Source organism: Corvus kubaryi, unplaced genomic scaffold (genome assembly GCF_017639235.1).
Source record: "Corvus kubaryi isolate FWS band 111438036 unplaced genomic scaffold, C.kubaryi_AGA036_p1.0 129, whole genome shotgun sequence".
Classification (NCBI taxonomy): domain Eukaryota; kingdom Metazoa; phylum Chordata; class Aves; order Passeriformes; family Corvidae; genus Corvus; species Corvus kubaryi.
The window spans coordinates 3,167,181-3,186,438 of record NW_024580664.1 but is presented as its reverse complement, the minus strand read 5'-3'; the positions used below and the strand labels follow the sequence as shown (position 1 = coordinate 3,186,438).

At 39.1% G+C, this 19,258-nt stretch overlaps 1 protein-coding gene across 7 annotated transcripts in view; it reads right to left on the bottom strand.

Annotated features, from left to right (window-relative positions):
* The window catches only part of ANO4 (anoctamin 4), a 178,266-nt gene that overhangs the window by 17,432 nt on the left and 141,576 nt on the right, over positions 1 to 19,258 (bottom strand). For all 7 annotated transcript variants that reach the window (XM_042026794.1, XM_042026827.1, XM_042026783.1 and 4 more), the window contains 6 exons: positions 17,472 to 17,554; positions 12,026 to 12,166; positions 9,331 to 9,495; positions 5,710 to 5,746; positions 3,181 to 3,292; positions 2,070 to 2,127 (listed from right to left, as the gene is read on the bottom strand). In XM_042026794.1, coding sequence (XP_041882728.1) covers positions 2,070 to 2,127; positions 3,181 to 3,292; positions 5,710 to 5,746; positions 9,331 to 9,495; positions 12,026 to 12,166; positions 17,472 to 17,554 — 596 coding nt within the window. The remainder of the gene's footprint in view (positions 1 to 2,069; positions 2,128 to 3,180; positions 3,293 to 5,709; positions 5,747 to 9,330; positions 9,496 to 12,025; positions 12,167 to 17,471; positions 17,555 to 19,258) is intronic.

Sequence of the window (19,258 nt, the reverse complement as noted above, 5' to 3'; positions counted from 1 at the left end):
TTCAGCTAGTACAAATTTAGGTAATTTTTTACCTAGTATTGGACAAACCAGAAAGGGAACAAAAGCCTTCTGTCCTCAAACAGCACTTTGTACAATTGGCTTTGCAGATCCAAACAGTGTAGCTCAAGCTGTATTTTTAAATCTTGGGTATTACAGATAAGTTGAGAAAATCACTGTCATAGAACTGGAATTATTTCTCTTTAACTTTTTAGGGAGAAAAATCAGTTATGACCTGTAATAAAGTGAGACGTGAATTTCTTATACATACTGCATTATCCAGCTCTCAGAACCTGGATCCCTGCTGAGGTTTCTGTTGACCTCTTTCAGCATCTCTTTAGATTAACAGGGTGACAGATTTTTTTTTTTTTTAACTTTTCCATCATTATTACTAAATCAGGATCCTTCTGTTTTTAGGCATCAGTCACATGAGTGAATGTACCCCAAGAGAGGCAGGTGCAGTGTTAATGAAGTAGCAGTGATGTTATAATGGTAACATAAATAATATGTAAACTGTCGTCTGAGCATGTCCATGGACACTGGACTAGTGTTACTAAATGTCTTAGACTTGGCTTCATTCAACAGGTGAAGAGAGGGCTGTTGGAGGGATATCTGGACATTATATTCTAAAGCAGGTTTCTAATAAGACCTAGCACAGATACAGTCAATAATGTCAAGACATTTTTATTAGACTTTTTTATTATTATTAGACTCTTTTTTTTTCTCTGAGAAAAGCTAAACAGGGACTACTAAGAGTAGCTTCCACCAGCAACTGACCAAACCTGTAACACCTCATTGTTGCACTTTCCTCACAAACCTGGTTCTCTTTTCCTTCCATCTCTGCTCCTGCAGAGAGATGAGGTTCTTTCCCTGTTCTCTGATCCTTCTGTGAAATGAATCACCCAATAAATCATCAGAAAACTAATTCAGCCAGAAAAAAGGAAGTTTACTGCTGATATGAGGAACTGAATAGGCTCCTCCTGGAGTTGGACAAGTGAGAGCCAATGCAGAGGAAGAGGAAGGAGCAAACCTCAGGGGGAGGACTCAAAAGGAAGAGCAGAACTGTCTTCCTTTGACAGCAGGAAGTTGTTAGGTCAGCTCAGCCCCAGCCAGATTTTGGAGGGGTGTTAAGCAAAATTCTGTCTGCCCATTTATCAAGTATTCTTTCCTTGAATGAACAGAATTACCTACAAAATTAGGATGGTTTTATTAAAATTATATATATTTTTTGCTAATATTTGAATGGCCTCTAATAACCAAAATATTTATGTATCCAGAAGTGTTTGAAAATTCAAGTTGGCAGGCATTTTCCACTTACCATTTGTCATTTATCTGCAAAGTTGTTTCAATTATTCATCTGTGAAGCAGGAAAGAAACCATGGGATTTCAGTGTGCACATAGCAGCACTGGAAAGTAAATGACTGGTCCAGAAACTGCTGCTGTTCACCTCCTATAACTGTCAAATGGACTTTGAATTCTGAATGTATTTGTTAAAAAAAATAAATAAAACAGGATTGGTCCTTGAGTAACTTGCAAAGCCAAACTCTCATTGCTCTCCATATTTGTTTGGTTTTATACACATAGAACATGATGCCAGCAGCTTGTTTGGGAAGTTTGTTTAATTGGTTTGATCAAATTTCACATACATTTTATGTGTCTGGATTTTTAATTCTTTACCGTATTATTTTAGCTCTCTGGTCCACATGGCTAGAAAAGCTGAAAAGAAAGGATTTCTTACAAGCAAAAAGCTGTCAGATTCGTATCTGTCTTTGATTCATTCCAAGGATAAAATATTTCCAGCATAAATATGTGAGTAATCTTTAAACCGTCTGATACCACTATTCGAATGTGATGCAAACACTAAAACTGCTAGCATTGAAAAGGGAATATATGTATCAATATGTAGATGCTTTTATAGCAGATGGTAGTGTCAATAGTGTGGATTTAGGCAGCAACTGAAAACCCAATAACACACTCAAAAATGCCTAGACAGAGTTATGTGTCTGCCTCTGCTTGCATTCATGGCATCCGTGGGCAGCAGATAAATCAGTGTGCAGTTATCAAACACTCACCTCTTCCAGCCTCCACCGGTTTATCAGCCTTAAGTAGGCACCAGGGTGTCCTGTAAATCTTTAACACAGGAATATATATCAACTATGTTGTGTAAGCAGTCTGTTCACAGCAGTAAAAGAAAGCTCACACTTATTTTAATCTGGTGTTATCTTAATGTGAGTGGTATAACTATAAAAGACGTTATGCTGTAAAATGTTTTATGGGTATTCCTGGAATAATCCCCATGAAGGACTAAGGATATTTTTACTTTCAGTTTTCTTTCAATACCAAATATTGAATATGGATATTCAACATATGCAGAGCAGAGGGAAAATCTGACTGAAGCTGCTCATGTCAGTTTAGAAAATGGCTTTAAACTGCCAGTCCATTTCCTTACACTATAAAATGCTCTGTGATGTCTGCCTTCCTGTGAAATCAGTGAAAATATTAGTTCTTATTAAGAACCATGATGTTCTAACTATTCTTCCATGTTTTTTCCCCCAAATCATTCCCATATGCAAAGAATCCATACTAATGGATTCTTCTATTCAAACCTTCCCTACTAAAAAGGTCTTCTGTTTTTAGGAGACTGACAGAAAGAGATATACAAATAATATATACACAGACATATATATACACACAAATAATATATATATAAAATATACAATAAAAATACAATATACAATAAATATATATATGGAAAAACCCCCCAACTGATAGCTCATAACTCACTCTTAACAGTCCAGATCATGTAATTGAAGCAGGTCCCTTCCAACTGAACTATCCTATCCTATCCTATCCTATCCTATCCTATCCTTTATTTATCTATACTTATAACACACATAAAGACAGAGTGAAATGACCTGCATGTATAGTATTGTGAGATGCATCTGTTTCCAATAGTGAAATTGTTAAGTTAATATTGAGACCATGTGGTGACAGGAAATGAAAATTGCATCTGTTTCTGGGCTTTTGAAAGGAATATGAAATTGCAATCTGTTCTGCTTTGCTAGTATGGAATTTGCATTTTGAGATGTGTGATAATATAGTCCATTTTGTTTCATTATAAACAATTTTATTTCTTCTCTCTACTTTGTTTTGCACATATGAGTGTGCAGACATCAATCCTACCTTCCAAGGAAGAATGCTATATAAAAGGTAGAGCTGTTCAGATTGACAAACTGAAAAAGAAACATTTTCAGAGTGAAGCTGTTCTCCCACTCCGATTCGGTGCGAGGCTGCTCTGTGAAGAAAATTATCAGAGTTTCAGACATTTATTCAGATTATCAATTTCCCTCAGCACAAAGGCTGCACACACTTACAAGAGCTGGCAATGTATTTGTAAATTAGCCTGCTGTTTTCAAAATATAACCTGGCAGAAGAATTTGTATCCAGAAGCAGCACTCAGCTAGTGAGCTTGTAGAGACTTAGAAATCTATTCTGGTATCTATATATGTATGTTCCCAGGAGACTGTAAGAGAGTGGTCGAGGTAATGCATGTATTAAACATCCCTCCTGTACTTAAGTGGTCTTTACAGGCTCAGGCTCTTCTCTTGTTTCCTTCTCTGTATCCTACCATAATGACACTGCCACTCCACCACAAGCTATTTAAGTGCCTTTTTGTTAGAGATGCCACACTGAACTGAAGAAAATCCTCCTTGTAATTCTGTTTCATGGATTTGCCCACATGCATCAGTGGAGTGCCACTGCATGACTCCCCTTCCTTGTCCCAGGGAAAAAACCATCACAGAAAACCAAGAAAAAAATATTTTTCAGTGGATGGGCTAAGGCAATCAGGAAAGGGGAAGACATATTCTTCTCTTTGGGTAGGCCCTTATTCTCCATCTCAAGAAATATCAAGACAGAAGTTAACAAAACAATGTCCATGAGAACACACCGGTACCATATTCTGGAACTACTTTCCAGCTGGCAGGAGCTTGTTGTTAGCCACCCATTGCTGGGAACAGGAGTGATCAGAGAAGTGGAGGTACTAATGCTGGTTCTGAGTATCATAATGATAGTACTCATATACTGCTTCCAAAAGAGCCTCCAGTAAAGCACTGGAAATACAGAAACAACAATAAACTTGTTTCTTAGAGCTGCTCTTTCATTAGAGGCCAGTCTGCAAGAAGGACAAGTTGGACTATAACAATGCTGCTGCAGCTGAACCTTTGCTCACATGCCCATCAGAGACAATGGTGATGCTCTGGAGGAGCACAGATGTGAGTTCTGAAAAAGATCATGTAAAAGCTGAAGAAGGACATCCTCCATGTCCTCAGTGTAGTTTTGCTGCCAGTACCACTTTGAGCTTATTACACTGATAAAGATCATTCAGATCAAATCAGTTCCTCAGGTCATCAGACTAAAAATCACAAAACAGTCTGAACAGGATCGAAACAACTTGACCCACTGACTTTCTGTAAAAGTGCTTTCTGCAAAAAGCAGACATACCTTGATGACAACCTAACAGAAAGTAATCAAGCTTCAAGGTCTCTAGACTATATCTTACTGTCCTCAGCGTGTCAGGACATAGCTTGTACAATTCACAAACCTCAAAGTCATATCTCTCAACGGCAGCTAGCAGATATCTTCTCCATACAGGATATCCATAGAGGATACAGGATAGCAAAAATATTTTAAAACTACAGAATACAAATTATGAGTCTCAGTTTAATAAGAAACAAAACAATAAAATTCTATTGTACACAGATACGTTTTGAACACATTACCAATGACTTCTGGGATGTAGAAAAGCCCTGAGAGTAGCTAAAATCAGCTGTTTCCTCTGACCAGACATCAAAATCTGTCCATCTGGTCCAAAATAATTTCCTGAACATCATCAATGTACAAGTTTCCAGAAGCTCAAAATAACCTCCTCAAACCACTTGTATACATGCAATAAGATGGTTTGCTTAATAGGCCTTCAGCCATAGTCTCATTTCAGCCTTCTTGACACTAAAGAGCCCTCACCAATTGCCACCAACTACAGCAATCTTCTGAAAGTATCAGAATCTGCATGGAGTCTACCTGAGCCATGGATATATGAATGATAGCCTATTGCTCCCCCATTGGCAGTAGATGCTCTCCTTGGAAAATGTTTCCTTACTCTAGCATGAACACTGCCTCTGTGAGTGAGCTGAAAAGGTTACTGAAATTTAGAACATCATACCATTTAGGTGTAGGTAGAGTTGATGATTCACCTAGTTATTTTCCCTCCTTACTGTCCTTCTTAAAGGCAAATGTTTGATAGCCAATCAGCACCTTAGTTTCAAGCTATAAATTTGTTTTTCAGAAGTGACTCCCCTTTTCCATGTTTACAAACCCTGGAGGTTGTGAGTGCTCAGTCTATCTGAAAACTCATGCCTTTCCCTCCAAGGTAACAATTTTACATTTATTTACAGTAAACAGTTTGTTCACATTCTTTGATGGTAGGGGGTCGAAACAAGAACAAAGATGGATGATTGTTGTCACCACTGATTGAATGGCACAGTAGTTTAGTTTATATACTTCCTTATTATAAACTTAAGAAATACGTGAATTCCTATAGATTGCACATTAGTTAGGATTTTTCATATTATACAGACATTTTGAATGTTATCATGGTGTATGGACCAATAAGTCAGTACAATATTATTCAATTTTATATTTAACATTACTTACCTAAATTTGTCAGGAAAAGAGCAACCTTTTCATACAGCTGTAACACAGAAGAAACAGCCTCTTAGTTACATGGTGGCTCAAAAATATAGAACTGCATTCTAGGGAGAGAACACGTTAAGTCCGACATGCAAATGATTTCTGTGACGTTCTGATAATGACAATAAAACTACATAATAATACAGTAATGATATAATCAAACAAGGAAAAGTAATGTTCTTATATCTAATGTTCATCCATAATATATGGAGAAGAAATGCTGTCACTCTCCCTATTTTACATACACAGTGAAAAGGGGTGAGAGAACTTTTCCAAAAACACGAAGTGGAACAATAGCACAACTGAGATTTTTGTTTTAGTTACTGATGGAACATTTACCTCACAAGAAAAAAAATCACCCTAGAAGAGGATACTATGGTATGTTGGATATGTTGGGTGTTTGGGGCTTTTTGGTTTTGTTTGGCACTTTGGTGCTGAAAGGAAAGACACAGGGGAGACAGCGTTACCTCAGAGAAAATCCTTAGTAATCCCCACCAAGAGACACATTTCCTACTCTGTGCCAGTGTCATTTTTCTAAATCCTAGGTGGTACTTTCTGCACTTTCAGGTGCCATGCTCTCAAACTCTCCAGGAGACTCCAAACTTCATAAAGATTACAAAACTAACTTGGAGGGTTTTCACAATCAGTATTTGCAAAGGAGTTTTGAACCTATTAACTACATCACCAACAACATCAGTATTAGAGTAAATTAATACAAAGATTTCCATTTGCTTTAAATGAATCTGGAGCCTGTTCCTCCAAATTGCTAAATGTCCTTAACTCTCACTGATGCCTACAGGAATACAAAGCTTCTCATATTTCAGGCTCAAGTATTTACTTACTCTTACAGTGCATATCAAGCAATGTTTCTTTTTATTTGCAGCTATCCTTAAAATCTCTTGCTTAAATTATGTACTGTTTACAGATCAAACTGCCTGCTTAAGAACTGCAGTCATCCAGAAATCTCTCACCCATGTTAACAACCGCTTCATGCTTAGAATAGCTTTCTACTGCCTTTGGAGTAAAAGGTTTTATTTCAAGTAATGAAAAGGTAGTTTCTTCTGGGTGTAAAAGTATCTCCTAAGGGCAACTGTAAATGTGCTAAATGTCTGGGTCATTTATACCCTGATCCCAGCAGGGAGTGTGGTTTTTTTTACAGATGTATGCTGCTCTGCAGAAGGGGTTATCAAAAGTTCCAATTTGTTGCTATTTTATTTGGAACAGTAAGACTGTGTTAGAGATTCTGTTAGCAATGTTTGGATCTAAATATCTGCTACTGTAGTTTATCACTGCTACTCCCAAGAGGCCCTGTTTAGGATCATATTATGTTCTCTGTTTGTATTTTCCACGGTCAATATTACTGGAATTAACAGTTTTACATAACCTAGGTAAAGCTAGTGGTTGTTTTCAGGTCAGGCTGCAGGATTATCTGGGAGACATTAAGCTTGAAGGTCATTTTGTTTTGTCATGATGGATGTGTCAGAACAGGTACCTAATGCTCAGAACGTCTGGTCTGGAATTTACTAGTGGTCTAGACCTTTCCCCTGATGCTTTGAGGGGCTGTCAACTTGTTTCAGAATCACTGCTGGTTTTCAAGGCTTCTAGCAGTGAATTCTCTACTGCTGTGCACATCTTGGTCCATTCTGGTTTTATTACTGTATCTTTTCTTGCTCTTCTGACACTTTTCTTGACTCACAGTTCATGGAGGATTCAACTACCTGAATTGCTTCTGGGGATTTTTTTTCTCCCAAAAGAAATCCCACCATTGCCCTTCAGTAAACTACATTAATCCATCATGGGAAGCAAGGGATTATGTTCCTAAATCCTTCCTTTGAAAAACTCCTGCAGTTTCATATTTTGTGGATCTTTTTCTTCCATGAGCTATATCCAGATTTAAGGCCGTAGTGTTTATTGAATGGTGATGACTATAAGGCTTAAGAAATCCATCTTTGCAGTGCTCCACTTATTTGATTATTTTAGGAAATAAAACGAAGTTTCTCGAAAGGCACCTTCAAGCAATCCTCCATTATTTAAAAAAATTCTCTAAGTTGTAAAACTCTTTGAGAATGAAAAAATTTTGTTTGTGCAGCATTTCTTTGTTGCTGCTTCACTGCATATACAATGACTTACACTGAGAGCTCGAAAAGGGATGTTGTACTGGCATAGATATATATAGTTTTCTTTTTTTTTCTTTTATGCTTATTGTGTGCTCTAGGTGGAGTAAAGAAAACACCCAAAAGCTGGAGACAAAAACCCAATAAAATAAAAAAAACATAGAAGAAGAGAGCCCTCAGTACAAATTCAGACAGAAAATCAGCTTCCTCCTTTCTGTCCTTTCTCAGCCTATAGTCCCACCTAAGGGAAAACATAGGAAAGACAACAGTTCTAGATAGATTGTCTTAGTTACTAATCCAGTCTTGCCTATGCCAAAGGAAGAAGCAAAGTCCTGCAGCAAAGACTCTTGGGATTTCCTGCCATATAAACAAGGACCTGTTAAAAATAATTTTTAGATCATGGAAATGCTTGGATATTGCATAGGAAAGAAAGCAGTCCCCAAGCCAGCACTTGGAAATGAGCAGACCTGAAATAACATCTCATCTTTTCCCTTGGAAGTAAAGCAGCGTATCTCCTGGAGTGAAGCCTAACAAGCTTTTTGCAGAAGATGCTGGCTATTGAGTAGGTAGTGATATTCCACCCTGGCTCCAGTACCCAGGTGGTTTGTAGATTGAACTTTTCTTCCCCTTAAAAGGCATTTTAATAATGTCAGTTGACAAAACCTGATAGTGAAAGGCCATACACCTCTTGCCAAGAGCAACAAAGAGCAGACACATTGCTATCAGAGCAATATACAGGACTATCGACATCTCAGTGGAAGGAGGAAACTCATTCCCCATCTAATCTATGCTATACTGTCTTACTGGGACTGCTGCCACATAGAAATTCCATTTTTGTCTTTGTCCCAAGTCTGGTTCCAAATCAGCTCACAACAAGGACCTGCCATCAGCCAGCCTCACTGCAGTGCACCCAGACCATGTCTCTGGTGCACACTGGCAAGGCTGTGGCAGCTCTAGAGCAAGTCATGTCTGCTCAAGCCTTGTGAAGCTTTCAGCCCAAGAGAGTTCTGCTTATGGACATTGTGTCTATATATGCATATCCTCACTGGAAAAGTACTGTGAAAACTGAAATTGGAATTGCTGGAAATAGTGTTAATAAGAATTTAGCTTTGTCACTATATTTAAAAAATGACATCAAAACACAATTAAAAAGAAGAATATTAATGAAGTGGACTGAAAACTGCGAACATATAAAAGGAAAAGAAGTGGCAAAAGATAAAGCAGGAGTATGATCATGTCTCCCTAAAATATTTTCAGAATATTCAAACATGTTTTACATAGTATTTTGGGCTTGGAATTGCACTACATATAAATAGTGAACGATGTCCATAAACAATAATTCAATGTCTGGCTTAGCCAGGCACTCCACTCCTGCTGAAAAAGGAAGTGAAAGCATTTAGTTGTCTGCTGACTGAGATATCTACTGCTCTGGTGGCTCAGGTATAACTTCAGATGTGTTAATTTTACTCACCACATTCAGTAGCATGATGATGCAAAAGTTGATGCACACTGCAGTCCCTGTAGTTGCAACCTGAGAGTTATTCCTGATTAAAGCCCACTTAAAGGCAGCAAAAGTGCTGACAGTCACAACACGGTAAATAACAATGCCGAAAACAGCAGCAATCACCACACAGATCTAAAGGAAGAAAAAAACAGTGAGAAGAACCTGAAAACTTGCAGTGGAACAGGAGTTACTTTCTCCCTGAAACTCTGAAAATTAAATGAAATGAAAGACTTTAAAAATGCATTCCTTTTGATTCCAAAGAAAGGTTTCAACATGATGATTTTTCTTATTTTTAAGTTCTTTTTATTTATCATAGGGAAAAATATAGGTGAAATAATATTAAAATAATTTTTAGTTTTAAACATTTTCTTGAAAATGTTCCTCTTCCTTAACATTAATGTGGGAGACAGTGTTGCCAGCTCTGGGAATTAGAAATTTTCCTTATCTGCACACGATGTGCAAAGGCTAGTCTCAAGCTTATGTCCCAGCTTGATAGTATCATACTTGGGATGCATTCTGTGCTTTGAAGGACTTCACACTTCACACAAATGTCTCCATTTGTAAGCACTGCCTCAACAACAACCCTGCCAAGCTAGCCTAGCTAGCTGTTTCTTCCTACAGTTCTGGAAATTTTCTATGTAGAGAAGGTAACAAGTTCAATTGCCCTTGTGCCCTTCTCTGATGAAACGTTCAGCAAAGGTGACAGTGACAATGAGAAGGCACAGCTGAGCCAGGCTGCTTAGTCACTTAATGTTCCTTATGCAACAGTTGGGCTCCAAATGACAACTGTTTTCCATCATGACCAATTTATGTCACAGTTTAGCAAGCCATCTAAAGGACAAATAGCTGGGAATCAGCATGAGTGACTCCTCTCAAAGACACTTGGACACAGGACCCATCAGCAACCTTATTTGGCAAGGAGAAAGAGTTTCCTCAGTAGAAGGCAGAAAATTATTTGCAAAAGAGGTGTGTTCCAAGGTTGTGCATAGCCATTTTAAACCAATCAAAACTGAAGTATATCTAAGTTAATTGAATGGACAAAATTACTTGGAAAACACCAAATGATAATCCATCTGGTTTCATATTTTCACATTCATTACAAAAGTGATTGAAAAAATCCCAGTGGAGGTGTAAAAGGAAAGTGTGTGTGAATGTGAAGGATTATCTCTGGATTCCCTGTATAGTGTCGAGGGGAAGAAGGGCCACTTCCCTTTTCCTTAACAGGGAACCACTTACCTGTTTAAAGCTGTATTAGTAACTACACTGCGAGAGTCAATGCTGAAAAATTTTGAGAACTGTGCTAACCTGAAGTTTGGTGAGCATATATCTCCTATGCTTATAGGTGTAATTAAAAAAAAAATATTCTTATCTAAATGGTCAAAAATGTGAAGTTCTTCTAACTTGCTGGAAGCCCATGCTATGCCAACAATAAAAATATCTTCAATGAAAATAATTCTTGCCTTGTTTCAAGGGCTGTTATGGGGACAATAATTTGTAGTGCATGCAATTTAGAGCAAGGCTACTCTCTCTGGCACTTTGAGTAAGATCTACCACTGCTCTAAGGAGATTAATGACTGAGTTTGCATAGGGTAAAATACTGCCTCCCTTCAAGAAAAAAAACATAAGGAAAATACACAAAATATCGGAGTTGTGGTACCAATTCTGAGCAAGGACTGCAGTCCTGAGTACGTGTCCTCAAGGGCTGAGTCAGGGTGTCCATCACCTGATGTACCAGAGCACAGCTCATCTCAATAACGCTCTTGCCTTTCTTGATCTAGATCGCTTTGGGCAATTTTGAAGCCATCAGTTTCTTACTGTCCTCTGCCCTGTTGCTGGGTCAGCTCAGCTACCTGGCTCTCCACAGCTCCTGAGGCTGTACACATCTATCATTTTCTTCTCTCCTGGAAAAGCCATAGTAAATTCCGTGGCAGCCTGTTGATTCCAGACCAGCACTGTGTTTTCAAGACCAGCACTACCACGCCTGTTGTCATGTGAATAACAGCCCACAACTGCTTCACTGAAATTAGAGGGTGGGGGTGTTTCGGCAGAAATACACGCAGCTCTCTGTTAGGAGAGATTTTGCTGCTCCTTTTAGTTTTGCACTTTGTAAAGGGGATAAATGCAACATTTTAGTCAAGGAACATTGGTTTCTCCATTTCAGCTGCACTAAGAACATGAACCCTCTTTCCTTATCTCCTCAACACACTGAGAAACTAGGTAGTATTAACATCATTAAGCGCTCTAGGCATCTTATTTAGGTTCTCTGTGAAGTTTACAAAGAACAACTGCTTCTTTTTCTGCAACTTCCCCCATCACTCTGGACTGTCTACACAGGGAAGGCTACCAGTGAGCTATTCAGTCAACTGAAGTTGGTGCCTAAATGTGACAGTGTCACTATTCTGGCATGTGTAAACTACATACAGTGTTACAGGTGTAGCCTTGAAGGAAGGAATTAGCTATCTGTGAGATTTAGTGAAGAGTGAACCAGTGTAGGACTTGACAGAAACTCAAGTGATTTGCTATGTAAATTTTCAACCTACAGAAAACATGCTAAAGCTTATGTCACTTTCAAGCAGTCATATCCAGTATTTACCTACTCTGCTAGCAGAGATAATGATATTTTGTTCTTTTTCAACTGGTAAATAAATAAAAGTTCTCAAACCATAAAAAATATTCCAGATGCAGAAACGATGAGTCTGCTGCATTTATCTGCAAATGCTTGATAAGGCTCTGGCTTCCCGGATATGGGGTTCATTCGTTCTTTCTTGGAGTATTTGGCTTCAAACTGCGGACGTATTTCCTCCTAAAGAGCAGACAGATAATGTTCACATACAGCACAGCTAGGAAAAACTCTGCAGGAAACTTCAGCTCTTTCATCAGATCACTGTTTTGGGGAATTACATCTTTGAATTCAGCAGCTGGCACAGCTGCTATAAAAGCTGAGCTGGGAAATCAGGTCTCCTTCATGAGAACTAGAATAAATCACTGTACCCATAAAAGTAAATACTGAAAGTATTAAGTAAAATCCCCAATTAGTTATTCCTCTAAATAATGCTCTTTCAAAACTATGTGGCCGCAAGACAAATCATTTTAAGGTTGATACCCCAGAATTTTTCAGTCTGACGTGATCCTATTGATAGTGGAATTGTACAACTAAGCAAAACAAATCCCAACAACCAAACCTCCTTTTTCCAAACCTAATTACTGTTTCTTAGGCATTTGGTTACATTTCCATTACCAGCAAAAGCTTCTCAGCATTTGAAGAAGAATCCATGCCACCTAATTCTGCTCAATTACTTCTTAACTTGGCAGGAACATAATCATGTTAGCAGGAACAACTTTCAGCAGCAGCAATGTAAAATCCTTCCTTGCCATTAAAAACCCCCTTGTGAAATGAAACCTGGGGATTACTTGGGTAGAGGTTTGGTTACATCTGTTTACAGCATTGTCAGAAGACAGGGTTCGCCCTTGGTGCAGTAGCACCTGCAGCAGCGCTACCCCGCTGCCCTGACATGTGGCGGTTCACCAAGAGCCACATGTCCTGTGCCACCTCACTCCAGTCTGGCATCCAGGACACTGTGAGAGGTGAGAGAAAGCACCAGGCTGGGAGGATGGACTCTCACAAAGGCTGGCAGACATTAGAGCAATGTTTGTAGTGCTCTGCTGTATACTGGAGAGCTGCTCCATGGTACAGCTGGCTACAAGAGAGCAGACGAGAACCAGCTTACAAATTTCGGTCACTTCCAACCCTTCAACCGCATGTAACTGAACTCTGACTGACTAAAGTTGTAAAAGCCCAGACCTTAAATGACTGCATTGAAGTAGGTGAATGTCAACTGCTCACACAAATCTTTAGAATGTGAATAAAAGTGAGGTATCCTAAAAGCCTACATACTTTTAAAAAAATTCCCCTGAAGAGGAGGGGGAAAAACTTTGTGTCTTATTCTCCTTCTTCCAAGTTTTGAAGATGCTTTCTCAACACAGTTAATTTCCGAATTCATGCAGCAACCTGGTAACAAGTTATAAAAACAAATAAAGAGGCATGTATGCCTAGCTGCAATGTAACTAATTGTGTGCTTGAGGGAAACCGTACACAAAGGCTAAGCATGTTTCTGCGGAGGCAGGGTAATACCTTGTTCTTATTCTATTTTGCTCAAGCTGTTCCTGCCCTATCAGGGCTGAAGGAGGCTGAGCAGATGGTAATCTGGCAAAAGGAACAATGTAGGTAGAGCATTCCTGTGTGCCCAGGGGCATGAAAAAGGACAGAGTGTGATAGCAGTCAATCAGGCTTCTTGAGAATTGCACACTGTAGATTGTGCAAGGGCTCTGCCAGCTGGCTTCTCATCAGCAAGAAACCTTTACTTCTCTGCACCTCTCTCTGAGCCAAGTTTTGATTATTTTTTACAATCTGCAGTGTAGGGAAGTTCTTATCATATCCTCGTCCTACAATCTCCAGTTGATGCAAATAATGCAAATGCTATTTTTACAGATATTCTCCAAAAAAATTTGAAACTCTGGCATGAAACTTTGTCCCTGTTTAATGATAATCAGCAATGCCTGGGCAAGTAAACAGTACTGTGTCTGGCTGAGGTTAACGATACAAAGAAGGTGACACTGAAGAAAAAGAAAAAAATGTGCTACAAATAGCAACAGAAGCCTGATTTCATCTGGGAGTGCCAGGAACTGTGTGCATTTGGTTTCTTGTGGCGTGCCCACCCAAGACCCAGTTGCTGTCCATGTCTCCCATTTTGCACCTGGTTTACAAGAACAGGAACCCCAGATACGTAGGGTTGAAAGAGCCAGAACACATTCAGTTCATGTCCCCAGACTGAGGGGCCTGAACATTGCAGGGGTTACTGTATGCCTTTCTTGGATGAGAATCTAAAGTGGGGAGGAATTCACAAGGTTGCATATCTGAATAAGTGCAATTCTCCTTTCCATCATCTTCATTGTTTCATTTATTTGTCTCTTCATTTGGAACAGGAAGGTGATAACAAAGTGATAGGAAGTCTTATAAATTTTTTTTTTTCAGCGTACTGTTGGTAGGAATTAATGAATTTCCCTCTGTAGCAAAACCTTATTTTTCAATTTGACAATGAAAATTAAAGCAAGCAAAGGCTAGACACATAATGTTAATAAAAGTAACAATCTTCATTATCAAAAGCTTGAGATTTAAAATGGTAATTAGAACTCTTTAATCGATTGCTTTGAAATAACTAATAAAAGCAATCAGCTGATTTTTTCTAGAGATAACTGAATGGAAAGTGGAGAGGAAATCTAATTAGCAGTGATTTTATTAGAAAGTAGCACTTTTAGGAGAAAAAATTTCATCTTATGGAGACCAAATTCTCATTGACTTCTCACTGATGTACAACTTCACAATCAAACTCCACAGGATGAGTCTTTTCCACCCTACATAAAACAGACTGTTCTCCTTCCTTCCCACTTCTCACACATGGATAATTCCAACTTTTTCATAAGAGAAATCATATTGATTTCTGGAGTATCAAATATGGATTAATGTGCATTGCCTTAGACCAGATATTTTTGCTCTAGAAGAGCTACTCTAAATTTCTTTGTGAAATTTCTCCATTTTTTTTCCAAGAGTTATCTAATCCTTCAACAGGTCAATTACTGAAGTTCTTCCTAGTCCAAGAATATTGTTCTCTATATTCCAGATGTAGAAAAAGGATTTGTAGATTGAAAATTTGAATCTTGATCACAATTATAGCACCCCCAGAAGTAAGTCTCCATGCAAAGCCTGTGGTTTGCAGGTGAAGATAATGGCAAAGTGAAGAGGTGGGCTTTGAACCACAGAGCAGGGAAATGATCTCAAAGCTTCTTCATCTGGAACACTTGCTTCCAAACTCTGACTTTCTCAGGGCAAAAGTGCAGTTCCAATGGAAAAGTGCAGCATTAGATGCTCAAGCAGAGGAAGCAGTGGCCCATTGAGCTGACCCTGAAGCAGGGACATGCTTGAGCTGTACAGTAGGTGTGGGGAATGGTGGCTGTAGCATCTTCAGAGAAGATTCCTCTGGGAGCCAGTCAGCTCCTACTCTTTGGATCTCACTGAATGGTGAACAAAGGAGGAACTGATGCCTGAAATGCCAATGAGATACTGATGTTCTAATGACTGGCCACACAAATCTTTGAGAAGCAGCCTGCTGAGTTCCTATGAGTTCCTATGAGCATCTTTAACCTCTTATTTGAGAAAGGTACAACCTACTTCAGAAAAAACTTCTACCTCCTGCTGTAGAGACTTATGAGACTCCCTCTAGAGCTGTAAGGAGGTGCACTGAACAGCTCTGGTAGCTCTGGAGCAGGTACAATCACCACTACATCTGACACAAGTCTTGTTGACCGAGCTTACTGGAAAAACCCTTGTGTGAGAATAAAAGACCAGCTGATATCAACAGGGAGCAGGTATCCTCTGAAAATTACTAACATGCAAATATCATCCTGCAGGCCAAACTGAAATAATCTGCCAGAGGAATATAAACATATCTTACAAAAAAAAAAGCAAAGTGTCACTTAAGGACAACCTTACCAGGAAATTCAATATTTGTAAATGAACTGATCATAGAAGATCAGGTGGATGGCTTTATAAACCAGCATAATCCCAAATCCAGGTAGGTTAAGTGGTGAAAGATGAAGATCTGTAACATCCCCAACTATAAACATCTGCAAGACCAGGCTTCCTGGGAAAAACATAAAGAGGGTCTCATACTGTACTTTTGTATTTTGTTAAAGGCTCCTTCTGATTCCAGGGACATAGAGGGAGCTGTAATTGTCACTTGGAAATTGCAATTTGGGGAAGCTCTCTTCTGCTTTAGCTGCCAGCAGCGGCAGCAGTGGCTTTTTTGCAACTAGCCATGAGGAGACATGATCCCTGCAGGTCAATCCTGACCACTATGTGAACCTCAGGCAGGGCTATCTCAGTCCCTCTGTGACTTGCCAGCGTTGGCAAGAGCAGGCTGCTAATCTCAGAACAGCTGAATCAGTATTAGAGTATTTCCTATATATATGATGGTAGTCCTGAGGTGTGAGCAAGAACGGACTGCATGTGTGCACAGGTAACAACGTTCCTGTTGTTATAAAGAAATCAATTTCCAGTTGTGTAAGTTACTCATGTTATGTTGTTGGGTTATTTTCTTAGCAATTAAGCATTTAAAAGAAAATCCTACCAGCAATCGCACCATTTCATGGCCTCATTGAACTGTTTTGCCTCATACAGACAAAAATCCCATAACTCAGAAGTCTGTTTCTCTGCTGGCAAGATTGATAAAAAAGAAAATCTTCCACCAAAGCAGCAATGTAGAAGTTCTACTGCATTGAGACCACTGCAGCAGCCTCTTACCATCTCTCCAGGAGCTGCTGTCCAAGAGCTTCTGTAGAGTAAGGAGAGCAGATTTGTAGACACCTATATGTCCAAATCCCACTTGAAGAGCACTTTTTCTGCAACACTCACTGAATCTTGCTTTTCTCCTGCATAATAAAACCTTCTTGTTCTATTTAGACCTCAGTTCTCAGTCCCAAGAGCATATGGTTTCTTTCCAGTGACCACCAGAGGAAAAGGATAAGGCTATTTTCTGCAGTTTAGTTTCTTCCCTAAGGGGATTTCCTGTACCAACATAGAATGAATTAAGTCCTCTCTCCCTCTCTCTTTATCTCTCTCTCTCCATAGCACTTAGATAACCAGCACCTGAATGTTCAGAAGCTGGTACAAGCCTCAAAAGGCTTTCTCTTCATCAATACTCTCAGTGACAAACTAAAAGAATAGATAAAAAGCTAATTTGCCAAAATTCTTGGTACCCTGAGATGTCAAGAATTTCCAGCTTCCAAAATAAAAATGCATTTCTCCCATAGTGCATTTTCCCCCCGAAATGTCTCAAATTAATTTAGATTACCAAAAGTGTGAAAAAGGAGAATAGTTTAGCCTGGAGAAAGTTTCTTTATATTCCAGAGGAAACATCTGAGAAGAAAAATCCTTATTTCATAGTTTATAAAGATTTAAAGAATGAACTGAAAATAAATGCAAAATGAAACCATACATTTTCAACCAAATAATTTTGTATTAAAGATGAAGGAGTACATGTTTTTATACAAACCTCTTCTTCTTCCCAGTCTATCAAGTCCCAATCATAAGCAATTACTGCTCGCCTTCTCTTCCAAAACTCCAGAAAAACAGTAGCTAGAGCAAGTAGAAAAAAGATAGAAAACTGTTTTTAAGTCAAGAAAATGTTAATGACTATCACAGAACTGTTGAATGAAGCTGTTACATTATTTTCGTTTCTTTGCATAAGTAGGTTCCTTTGAACAGCAAATCATGCTGATGATCTAAACTTCTTTCAAAAAGCATTGCTTTCTAAGGATTAGCTTGCTTGCTTCAAGTGTGATTGAAGCTTTAGAGATTTCATTTGGTGCTAAATGAGAATGTTTAATTTATAACCAACCAAGTGAGGGCTCTCAAAGAATATAATTGTTCCTATGAATCGTCACTGCTAAATAAAGCAAATTTCTGATGAAGCTAAAGGTTACTTGGGGCTGTTGTATATTAAGCAGTAACTTTCTTTCTTTGAAGACCATTTACATTACACAGAAACCAGAAGCCACAGGAAGCACAGTCCAGTGCATATGAAAATCTGTTGAGTACTAGTGGGGAAATGGGAACTTGTTTACACCTTTTTAATCCAACCCCTTTTTTTTACACTATGTGAGTTTGTATATGTGGTGTGGCATTTATATCTGATAATAAACATTTTGTAGTACAGCCCTTATTGATTGAGTTCAAGATAGATTAACAGGCCTGCACATGACTGCTATGGGAAGAGGACTGGGAGTAAAATTAGAGAAAGCTGGAAGGTTATATTTGCGTTCTAACAGAAGTTAGAACAGGATGGACACTACAGGGTAAAATACAGTTGCTGCTCCCTGGATGGAATGTGGTTGGCATGCCCGAAACCTATTCCCCCATGACTCCCCACATACCCAATCTACAAACTTAAGCACCTGCTAAGGGGAATGGAATGGAGGGTGGAGCAGAAAGGAGACTCAGAGGTCAGGCTCTGATGTAACCCTTGCAGGGAGGGGAACTTGATGTTACTTTGCAGCTGATAAAACTCCATAGCATCTGTCAGCCAGGGGAGACAGGAGATGTCTTGTTGCTGAGCCAGGAACTGTGGTGAAATCATTCTCCTTGGATGAACTTGGTTCATTAAAACTTAACTGTAATATTAACACACGCCTCCATCCCAAAGTTACCCGCCTTCAAGGTACGACCACCCCTCACTCATGCATGGGCATGCACTCCATATTTTATTGACTATATCCTTAAGAGAGAAGTGAGAGAATTTCACACCTATCAATAACAAAGGTATGTATCATTAGGGTCACTCAAGCTCCACCTAAATGTAAACAAGTAGTATAAAAGTAAGCTAAGAATGGTGAAAAGTTAGAGAAGATTCCATCGTAACTTCTGGGATCAGGGGACAGGCTGAACCTGTCGCCTCCCCCAAAGGAATGACTATTGGGTAAGAACTGTATGCTGTGCTTGCTGATGATCATCTCGAGCTAGGTTTGATTGATGATTACAGCTTGTCTAGATACTGATTTGAACAGATTTTTGCAGTCAGATACTATCACTGTCAATCTCTGAACTTTAACCTGTCACAGTTTTCTACTCTCAGTGTGTGTACTAATAAAGAGCACTATCCCCTCAACTGTTGGTGTATGTCCTTCAAGGGCGCTGGCAGTTGCCAGCAGAGGGCAACACACTTGAATAAAAGCGTGAAGACCCGGGAGGGGATCTCCCTTCTGTTGTCGGTTTGTGTCCCTGAACAAGTCAGTCAAACCATCCTCTAATCCAGTGGGCAGCTCAGTGGAGAGTCACCCTAAC